The following is an 11,218-nucleotide window of genomic DNA, read 5'->3' on the forward strand; positions in this document are numbered from 1 at the left end:
CTATCGGACTCTACTGGGCTCTACTGGGCTTTACTGGACTTTACTGGACTCTACTGGACTCTATCGGACTCTACTGGGCTCTACTGGGCTTTACTGGACTTTACTGGACTCTACTGGGTTCTACTGGACTCTACTGGGCTCTACTGGACTCTACTGGGCTTTACTGGACTCTACTGGGTTCTACTGGGCTCCACTGGACTCCACTGGGCTCCACTTCATGTTTTTTTTTTGTTGTTTTTAAAAAAAAATCTCTTAGAGGTCCAGGATGGTTGGATCACATCTCTGCTGGCAACTCGGGGCCAGCCAAGCCCCACCCCCCCGGAGCTGCACGGACCAATCACCATCAAGGACCCGCGGAGCCGTGCCTACGCTGCCCTCTGGGGCCATGACCTCTGGATTTACCCAAACAAGGAGGGCTTCCAGCTGGGCATCGCCTCCTTCTCCGTCCCCCTGAACCTGGCCACAGTGAAATCTACAGGGAAGCACTCATTCACCCTCATCACTCCTTACAGGAGCTTCAGGTGTGCACCTGTCTTAACACCCCTCTGTCTCATCACATTTCTAGCTGTCTGACTTACTGTTTTAACCGTCTAACTCTTTCTTGTTTTCTCTACCTCATGTTTTTTTTAACCCTTCCCCCCTGTCTGTAGCCTGTCTGTTGATTCGTCGAAGGACTTGTCCGTCTGGTTGGACAGCCTGTCTTCGACCATCCGCAGCGCTCTGTCCTGCAGCCAGGTGGCGCTGCGTCTCTGGGAAAACCCCTACAACAAGGTTTGTGGAGATTGTACTGCAGCCAATCCTGAGTGGGCGTCGGTCAACCTGCTGTTGGTCATCTGTCAGGATTGTGCAGGTAGCAAGTTGAACACATCCAGACGGCCTGAGGCCTTTGTTTGTCTGTTTTTTGTTAGTTTGGACAACGAATGCTAGCAATGCTAATAGACCTGACTGCAAAATGCTGATGATGCTACTATGTTTGTATGTTGAATGCTCACGGTGCGAATAGGTCTGAATGCAGAATGCTTAAAATTTCTGTTCAAAGGTCAGCATCGAGCTCTGGGCAGCAACCTGTCGAAGGTACGCAGTCTGAAGATGGACAACAAAGTCTGGACTGAACCACTCATCCAGGTGAGTATGGGGGACTGACACACTCATCCAGGTGAGAGGGAATTTATTCCCTTTTAACCCTTGTGTCTGCGCCCAGCTGTTTGTTACCTATGGTAACCGCTTGGCCAATCAGATGTGGGCTCCGGTGGTGCCGCCAGCAGAGCAGCTGCATCCTGAGTCGACGGACGCGGAGAGGTCACAGTTCATCCAGGATAAATACAGCAGGGGGCGCTACAGACGAGTCCACGCTCTGACGTCGTCCCCCTCCATGATGGATCAGGTCAGTTCACGTTCATGTTACTGTTGTGCTTCAGAGTTCACAATTAGTGAACTTTAATGTACATCAAACAAATCCTTCAGTGTAACATTTTTGAATAAATGATTAAGTTCATGACATCACGTTTAACCTGCTTAGTTCAGGTTTATGTAGAGACTGACTGAATCCTCGCTACCTGTCTGTCAGACCTCTGCAGGGCAACACCTGATCTGTAAAATCAAACCAGTGTTGTGATGTTTGGGCTGCAGGTGTCTCGGTGGTTAGCACCATCGCCTCACAGCTAGATGGTTGCTCAGCTGGGATAGACTCCAGCCCTCGTGAGGATTAAACGATGTATAGATGATCAATTGTCCGTAGGTGTGAATGTGAGTGTGCTTGGTTGTCTGTCTCTAAGTGTAGCCCTGTGATAGACTGGTTACCTGTCCAGGTGAACCTGCTTTCACCCTGAGTCAGTTGGGATAGGCTCCGCCCCCCATGACCCTAGTGAGGATTAAGTGGGTGGATGTTGTGATGTTTGTGTTTCAGCGGCTGCGTCAGGTGGTCTGCAGCAAGAACGTCGAGGAGACGATGTCTCTGATCTGCTCTGGAGCAAAGGTTTGATTTATGCCTCCTCCTGATATTCATTAACACACTGCTGCTGCTCTGTCACCGAGACATTTACCTGTGCACAGGTGAGTCCGTCTGACCCACAGAGTCCCTCCCCCATCTTGCTGGCTGAGAGAGCCAATCAGGCGATGCAAACTGAGCTGCTGCGGCTCAACGAGTACACAGGTACACACACTCACAGGTAACACACAGGTAATGGTTAGTCTTACAACGTCTGACTCACCTGAATCTGTTTCTGTATTCAGAGGTTCCACCTCACCTGCCCCAGTCGGCCAAGCAAAGACTTGACTCCGCCCCCTCAGGTATAGCCCCAACATGAAGCCAGGTAGACTGACTGACTTTTACAGAGTGGTCTGAGTAGTTTGTTCTTTTGTTTTTGTGTGTCACCTGTACAGGTGAGGAGGAGGAGCTTCACGGTAAACTGGAGGACGACCGCTTTCTGTTCTCACTTGAGAATGACTCTGCAGCCTGCGATGTTCTGGACCTGCGAGAGGTTCTGTCTGTGTTCCTCAGAGATGGGTAAACATTGATTTATTAATACTAGTGAAATTACTAATAATTGTAATACTACAAATACATTCTTCTGATACTTCTCATACTAACAAAAACTGCACTACTGACCTTGTTTGCACTATTTCTTATATTTATATGTACATTTTTTATTTTTTGTTTTTTCCTGTCTCGTATATGTGTACGTCTGTTGAAAGCTGCTATCAACGATGTGAATTTCTCCACTGTGAGATAAAAAAAGGCATATCTTATCTTATCTTATCTTACATATACTGCTGATGCTACCAACAGTACCTGTAATACTATTAGTTTGAGCCAAGGGAGTTAAAAATCAGAAACGGAGCAGAAACATGAATCAGAAATGAATTATTGTCATTCAGCTCAGAGTTTCAGGTTTTAGTGAACCAGACTGAAGACCAGCTCCCCCTGCTGGAGACCCTTCAGCACTGCAGCTGCTTACAAATAGAAGCGAAAATAGTTTTTGTAAGCAGTTGAACAGCTGATCCACAGTGAGATTTACTCCTGCAACTCTGTTTCTTTATCTGCTGCTGTGTTTCAGGCCGGCTAATCAGTTTGAGATGGTGACGCTGAGCGATCAGCTGATCTGCAACGCCGATGACAAGGAGGCGCTGCAGACTCACCTGGTTCACATCCTGAAGGTATAATGAAATCAGGTTCAGGTCTGGCTTCAGGTCCTAGTGGAATGCTTCCAGGGATACAGAAAGTACAGCTTTCTGTGCCAGACAGCTGGTTTCATCTGAGTTCTTGTTTCTAGGTGATTCTCCCAGGGGGCGTGTCTTATGCAGAAGTGGGCGGGGCCTCTGCTGTCAGTAAAGTGTGCGTTGTAGAAGTGGGAGGAGCCTCGAGTCATCCAGACGCCTGGTTGTTACTGTGGGAGGACGGAGTCAGTGTTCACCCGGTCCAGAGGCACTCGCAGCAGCCTCTAAAGATGGAACTGAGCGCGCTCAGTCACCATGGTAACACAAACTTTAATCATTCACACCTGAAGCATTGTTGCTGAGTGCCACCTGTCAGAGCAAACTTTTCTGGAATATTTGTTTCACAGTAAAGATGAACTTTTATTCACAGCCAGGAAATTAACGCAATATAACGAGTTTAAAAAAGATAAAGACCCCCAAAAAAGATCTCCATTCAAGGGAAGTCACAATTTAGAGAACCAGAATCGGAAAGCTTTGTATCAGACAGTACGATGAGCTACGTACATACATACTGTCATACATACATCCGCACTATTTCACACTCAGACTTAATAAACAGTAACTTTTAAAACACGATAGCAAGAAAAGTAGTGTAGTAATAGCATAAAATATTTCACATAATGTTCACAGTTGTTGCAGCAGAATGACTGTCGTGAATGCACTTATAAATATCACAGGTCATGTTCAGACCCAAGAGACTAACAGCCCTCATGCCAGTAGGAAGGGGGGTGTTTAACAGAGTTCAGCTCTCCGGTGGCTCGAGCAAAGAAGCTGTTTTTCAGCCTGGAGGTGTAGCTTCAATGGCTCTGTAGCACCACCTGCTGAGAGAGATGGCTCATTTTCAGGATGCTGCTGGTTTTGAAGAGTTCATTGAGTGTGAAGAGCTGTAAGCATCCTGGTGCTGGTCCACATCACGTGGATTTTATGTGTTTTTTAACCAGTCTCCTGAAACACGTGGTGACGACGGGGAGGTGCTGTAGCCAGTTAAAGCGCTGATGTTGCTTTGCTTGGACACTGGGGTGATTGTGGTGGACTTGAGACAGGTGGGAACACTGAGTTGGGAGGGGGATGTTTTAAAAAAGGCAGGGTAACATTTGCATGTTGTTGAGCACAGTCTCTGATAACTCGGCCTGGCATCCCATCTACCCGCAGCTTTCCTGGCATCCACAGAGCTGAAGACTGGCCTCACCTCCAGTTTCTGTGTGGTTAGGATGGATGGTCAGAATGCAGCTCCATCATCAGAACTGGTTATTTTATAGAGGCCAAAGAAATGATTGAGGTCCTCTTCTATGGAGGCATTGTTGTCTATGGGGTTGGTTCTTGATGCTCTTGTAGTTGGTAATCTGTTGGATGCTTCGCCACATACCTGCTGGATCCCTGTTGGAGAAATGATCCTCAGTTTTCTCTTTGGATGCAGCTTTAGCTTGATACCTTTTTTTCAAGTTGTGTCGGGCTGCACTCACTGTGTCCTGATCTGAAGGTTGTGTTGCACCGTGGCTTCCTGTTTGGGAAGACACAAATGTGTTTCTTGATGGTGACACTCTCAACACAAGTCCTGATGCAGCAGAGACCAGTGGTGGTGTAGGTCTCCACAAACTGGTCATAAAACACTTGGTATGTTCAGAACAGTCCTGCAGTTGTACAGACGCCTCTTCAGACCAGCGTTGAACAGCTCTGGTGGCAGGTCTGTTGGGTTTAGAAACAGAGACAGGGTTTTTTTGGTTCCTTCCCACTGTTGCCAAGCTCTTGCTCAGAGGGTATCCCAAGGCAACTTTGGATTGTTGGGTTCTCTGTTCAAAATTCGTAAGGTCTGTACATTGTTATGTTAAGTGCTGTGAGGTGGTACATGTTGTGAATTTGTGCTATATGAATAAGAGCAGAGGAGGTCTGTATCCCTTGGTGATGTTAGAGTAAACACAGTCCAGCCCGTTGTCCCCTATCGTTGCACATTTAACGTACTGGTCGAACGTTAGAAGCACAGTCTTTAAATTAGCATGAAGCAACAACGAAAACACCATCTGGGTAAGCGTTCTCCTTTTTGTTTATAGCTGATAGCACACAGTTGAGTGCTAGCTGAGTGTTAGCTTGAGGTGGGATGCAGATGGCTGTAGCAACAGCAGGGAACTCCTGCAGCAGGTAGAACAGTCTTCACTGGACCGCAAGGAGTCAGGTGAGCAGTGTCTCAGTTCAAGCGCTTCGGTGGGTTGAGCATCCTACTAGCTCAATGGCTACGTCAGGGACTCCAGCACTGAACATGATGATCATCACACAGCTGCCCCTTGTGGCTGTTTGAGACGCTAGTTCCAGCCTCAGTTCATCCATTTTCTTACTGGGGGTTCTGGCATGTGTGTCATGGAGTGGCACAGACGCCAGAACACAGCAGACAGCACTTTAAGGGCAAAAATCATTGATTTACAATGAATGCATATAAGCATTTACAGGAGGGCAAACCGGGAAGGAAAGGAGAAGTGATGCAATCTAGGGTAGGAGTGGGGCTGGAGTCTCGAGAGAGACGACTACTGGGGGAGCAGATACACTGAGACACAGCTCGACTATGCTGTCAGACAGAATCAGGCAGACCTAATCCTACCTGAGCTACATGTATATTACTAGCGGCTGAACAAGACTTGGTATCACCAAGCTAGGAAAGCGAGGTTCTGGGAATTTATGCGCACACAGCGTGACAACAGGTTAACTATACAGAACGCCACCAAGGCAAGAGATACGGGAGCAGAAACAATAATCTGACCGGCAGGACTAGATTATCAGAGACCAAACGAGAGTTGGGGTAAACTTAGCTGGAAGCCTGGTGGAGAGGGGTCAAGGGAAAGTAAACAGAGTTTAGTGTGGCGGCGTGGGCAGGATGGCGTCTTTGACAGGTGCAGGTCAGGTGGAGGTTTCCACAAGCTGATCCAAGGAGATCAGGGTGGATATGGCCGGTTCACACCGTGATCCAGGCAGCAGGCAAGAGTGGTCACGAACTAAACGAAGGACAACACAAGTTAGAGCACGAACTGAAAGCGAAACAAGCGTTGAGCAGTGCAGTGTAGTTGGTCGACCACTCAGGTTATTATCCAATGGCCAACACCTGCACACATTCCACACCTCACTCACACCCACATGAGGGAAGAGAAAAGGAGGGGAAGGGAAGGCTCACTAAGTGGAGCTGGAGGGCCAGACGGTTTGTAACACTAACTCTTTAGCTGAGACTGTCACCACCTCCTGTTCAGTCGGCCACTCGGGACAGCAATCCGCAGCGCAGCCTCTTGCTAACTCCTCAGGTATTGGACAGGACTCCTGGTTAGTACAGGGTTAGGGTCACCCTGCACTTAAACTGGGCTCTGCTATCAAAATGACCACAAAGCAGCCAAAGAACTGTTCTCACTCCTGACAGAAGATGAGAAATTCATCTGAAAATATTCTCTTCATTAGAAGTTTGGGCTATAAACCATCCATGACATCCTGAAATATTCAGCATAGTGTCCCGAAGAAAGGCACCAGAAAATATTAATGTTTATGAAGCTTCAGACAGTTCAGACTGTTTATATCTAAACATTACTAAAACTGATAAATTATCAAAATAGCTCAGATAGTCTAATAGCTGACAACTGATGGGGTAACCGCTGCAGCTCAGGCAGACGGTGGGGACAAGATTTTCTTTCATTGTATTTGTATTTACAGCGTGAAAGTGATGATGGCTGGGCGGCTGTGGCTCAGGTGGTCGGCGGTTCAATTCCGCCCTGTAACCTGGTGTCATGGTGGTCGTGTCCTTGGGCCTGACACGTCACCTGCCTGTTGTGAATGTGTGTGAGTGGATTGTCTGAGGTCTGTCAGTCGGCCCCAAGAATGAACAACTGACAGTGTAAAGCATCTCTGAATGCCTAGAAAAGCGCTCTATAAATCTGATCAATTTTATTATTATTATTATTATTATTATTATTATTATTATTATTATTATTATTATTAATAATTACTTTGAGTTTATTCCTTTATCCAGAGATGAATCCATCTGAAAATATAATCACCATGGCGACCACAGGCAGGTGAGCACAGGTTTGAAAAGATGTCACACATCAATCAGTTCCAGATTTAGATATCATATTTGCTGGCCTCTGATTGGCTGAGCCAACAGGTTAACTGCTGTCGTTTCTCTCGTAAGGATCGTGGCGTTGCGATTTGAGGAGCAGCACAGCTGTCAGTCCTGGTTCAACCACCTGCAGAGAGCTCTGGCCAATCAGAGTTCAGCTCCGCCCCATCCTCCTGCGGCCAATCAGAGCCCAGCTCACCAGGCGCTTTACCCAGTGATCGACGTGGGGTCAAGAGGTTCGGTGCCGGCAGCCATCGAACGCTGCATCTCCCACGTCACCGCCTACGGTCAGCAGAACTCATTCACGACCAGCCGCTGTGAGGCAGGCTGTTGCTATGGAAACAACAATAAGCAAAGTGTTTCTGACTAAATGAGTCGCTGCTGCTAACCTGTTTAATCTGCTGTTCCTTATTGTTCTGTAGCAGCCAGGTGTTTGAGGTTTTCAGGTGAATTATTCTAAACTAGTGTTGTAGTTTCTGACTCAGTCACTGAAGCTTTGTGGGAACCTTATCAATCCCCGGCAGCCTTCAACACGCCTCACATGCACCGTGAAGCACCGTGAAGCACCGTAAGAGCTGAGAAAACACAGAAAATCTAAACATTTTACTTTACACACATCCATGAAATGCTTCTTTTAACACCTTTTAGCGGATATCATAGACAACCCCCATCACAGTGCTTCACTATACTGTCTTGACCGGTGAGGTTCATGGCTGGTGAGGCACTGACTTCATCACAATCTGATCTGCAAATATGTGCACGCTACACAGGAGCATATGTGCCATTTGATAGGCAGCAGCTTACGGATTATGTTTCATATCTGCATTCTTTACACATACAAGCTGTAGCCCACAAAACGCATGTTTCATTTTTAAGAACCTTGTTGCGGTCTGACTTTTACCTTTAAATGAAGTCCATGTGCTGCTCCCTCTGGACAAAAACATCCATTACTTTTTTGTAAAAGTCTTCCTTCCTTCAGACCTGCTAGCTGTATGTCATACCTGACCATGACTCTGCAGCCACGGAGTCACAAGAAGCATGTCTGGGATCAGAGCGCCCCCTGCCATGAGGCCAGAGAACTGCCTGCCTCACCTGGAACCTCTTCTCAGCTGCTTATGATGCTCAGCACACGGAACACGTTACACACATACAGAAAAAACACTGAATATTATGGTATACATCAGCTGAACTATGGAGCATCAGTTTGTATATTAAATGTTTGAACCGTGTTTTTGGCGACATCCAGACGGCAGCACGGCAGCCAGCAGGTAGCGTCTCAGCTCGCTGCTGCCTCCACGCGCTTCTCTTCCAAGTATTTGAATGGGAAATAGGGTTGAAAAATATAAAAACTTGGTGATGCTAAATGAAAAATTAGTTTATAGTACAAATCACTGGATAAATATATTTAAATCCCGACCACACGTCACTGATCTTGACATGTAGGGTAACCCTAACCCTTATTTACTCTTTTATCAATTATTAACATCCATCCATCCATCATCTATGCACCACTTAATCCTCACGGGGGTCGTGGGGGGCGGAGTCTATCCCAGCTGAAGGTTAGGGTTAGGGTTACTTAACCCTAACCAGCGACCTTCTAGGTATGAGGCGACGGTGCTAACCACCGAACCACCTGCAGCCCAAATATTAACTTAAATCATGAAATAGAAAAGTACATATAAACTACAGGTGTTACACTGCTGCCTTAAATCCACTGTTTGATCTGCAGTTTTCTCTCTAAAGTGACAGCACTGCAAACAACAGACTCATCATCTGTGCAATGGCAACTGCAGGCTAATAGCGACATGCTAGTACCACATTAAACGTTCTTAAATTCGACTAAACCATTAAGCACTTATTTCAGAGCGACTAGGAATAAACATGACATGAGACCAACATGAACAGACCTTGTGCCTTCATCAGCCAGGTGCTAAATGATAAAGAACTCGATTCCATTTTCAACCTTTTTGCCACAGAAATCGACACCTTTTCCCTCATTTATGTTGCATTTCCGGTTTTGTCTCTTTTAAAATTGAAGCGTTCACCTTAAAACTGAATTAGTTATTAAATGTGATAAACTCAATATTATTTGGGTCATTTACAAGCATCTGGCCACAAACTGTGTTTTCCTTTATGACACCTGTGCGATCGAGGCCAGAACCAGTCTGAGGGTAGATAGCGATCACTTAACGATGTCTTGATCCATCCAGATGTTTGAGATCGCATCAGAGCCATTTTAGCCTTTAAGGTTTAGTGTGGAGGTGTCCTCCAGAAGCCCTTCACGCTGTATTGTCCATGAATTTTACTCACTGTGCAGCTGCAACTCAGTTTTACCATTTAGGGCAACTCAGGTTTCTAACTTTAATCTTATTGGATGTTCAGCTGCTTCTTGTTTTAGCTGCTAGTTTTAAAATGGTCTCATTAATGGTTTCACTTTGCCTTTAAATATTTTTATTGTTATCCACGTTTTCTGTTTTGGTTCATTTTTGCTTTCTCAGCGAATGAGGCCTGAGTTCAACGAGTTCACTCAGACGTTGACCGAGTGTGTTTCAGTTCAGATGTCGCAGTCAGTCATTAATGTTCGTCTCTTAGGTCTGAAGGTGGAGGGTGTTTACCGTCGCTGTGGTCTCGCCACCAAAGTCAACCGATTGGTGGAGGCCCTGATGACATCAGCAAAGTCCGCTCCCCTGGAGGGAGACGAGCAGGGTGTGCTGGATGCTGGCTCCGCCCTCAAACAATATGTCCGCCAACAGGAGAGTCTGATCCCCGACGGACATCGACAGCAGTGGCTGCAGGCAGCAGGTAGTCTGTTGCATAGTACACAGTGTCTGTAGTACACGTAGTACTGCAGTAATACTCTGATAGTAATATTCTGTCTGACGGGACTCTTGTCTCTCAGTGATTTCAGATGAACGCAGCAGGTTTAAAGAATACAGACGGTTACTACGGCAACTTCCTGATGACAACCGGGCAACACTGAATGCTCTGTTTGGACACTTTTACATGTAACACAACCGCACACACACACACACACACACACACACACACACACACACACACACACACACACACACAAGGAACATGCTGTCCACCTGTAGTTTACCTGTGCACTTACTGTGGTTCCTGTCTCAGGGTCCAGGTGTTCTCTCAGGTGAACAAGATGTCAGCTCACAACCTGGCGGTAGTTCTGTTTCCGTCTGTGTTTCAGACTCTGAACCAGGATCTGATCAGACTCACCAGAGAGTTCATCATCCACCACACGCTGCTGTTCCTGGTAAACACCTGACACACCTGTCCACACCAGTCTGATGCTGTGCCTTATTGGTTCTTACCAGCTGTTTGATCTGTGCAGACGCTGGAGGACGAGCAGAGGGAGGAGGAGGAGATCACCGTCTTCTGATGAAGAACTAATGAAACTGAAAAGATGATTTTGTTTTACTTTTGGGATGGAAGATGGACATTTTAATGAAACATTTATTGGCACTGAAGCGAATCTCTGTTTAACAAATCAGTCTGCAGATTATTTTCTTTTTCAGACTGAAGTGATTACTGAGAATAAATATTTCTGATGTTTTCTGCAGTGGTGGCGCCCCCTGCTGGCTCTGCTGTGTCCTCTTGAATCTGTGTGTAAAAAGTGTATCCTCTGCATGTGGAAAAACATGTTCATAGCTCATCAGTACGTACATGACAACTTTGGCTAAACAAAAAAATCTGCCTTTGTACGTGCTAGCTGCTCGACCTACCTGGACGTACCTGCTGAGGACAATGATGTCACAGACCAGCTAGGGCGAGAACCCACAAAGTGAAAACAGAGCCTCAGCTGTTGAGATTTTAGAGTTTTAATTGGTGAATTTTAATTTTTAGGGTCCAAGGAGCCCTACTTGCTGCAGCAAGTAGGGGTCCTTGCCCTGCGGG

At 46.4% G+C, this 11,218-nt stretch overlaps 1 protein-coding gene across 1 annotated transcript in view; it reads left to right on the forward strand.

Moving 5' to 3' along the window:
- LOC103355610 (arf-GAP with Rho-GAP domain, ANK repeat and PH domain-containing protein 1) overlaps positions 1-10,886 on the forward strand; it is a 16,841-nt gene extending 5,955 nt beyond the window's left edge. Inside the window, exons 11-26 of the mRNA XM_008279468.1 lie at positions 257-521; positions 651-850; positions 1,040-1,125; positions 1,202-1,384; positions 1,907-1,975; positions 2,053-2,152; positions 2,233-2,289; positions 2,383-2,506; positions 3,057-3,156; positions 3,273-3,474; positions 7,214-7,259; positions 7,376-7,590; positions 9,896-10,105; positions 10,203-10,308; positions 10,436-10,577; positions 10,656-10,886. Of these exons, the coding sequence (XP_008277690.1) occupies positions 257-521; positions 651-850; positions 1,040-1,125; positions 1,202-1,384; positions 1,907-1,975; positions 2,053-2,152; positions 2,233-2,289; positions 2,383-2,506; positions 3,057-3,156; positions 3,273-3,474; positions 7,214-7,259; positions 7,376-7,590; positions 9,896-10,105; positions 10,203-10,308; positions 10,436-10,577; positions 10,656-10,703 (2,153 nt within the window). The 3' untranslated portion in view covers positions 10,704-10,886. The remainder of the gene's footprint in view (positions 1-256; positions 522-650; positions 851-1,039; positions 1,126-1,201; positions 1,385-1,906; positions 1,976-2,052; positions 2,153-2,232; positions 2,290-2,382; positions 2,507-3,056; positions 3,157-3,272; positions 3,475-7,213; positions 7,260-7,375; positions 7,591-9,895; positions 10,106-10,202; positions 10,309-10,435; positions 10,578-10,655) is intronic.
- The last annotated feature ends 332 nt before the right edge of the window (positions 10,887-11,218 follow it).

The sequence above is a fragment of the Stegastes partitus genome, unplaced genomic scaffold (genome assembly GCF_000690725.1).
Source record: "Stegastes partitus isolate 25-593 unplaced genomic scaffold, Stegastes_partitus-1.0.2 Scaffold160, whole genome shotgun sequence".
NCBI classification, from domain to species: Eukaryota; Metazoa; Chordata; class Actinopteri; family Pomacentridae; genus Stegastes; species Stegastes partitus.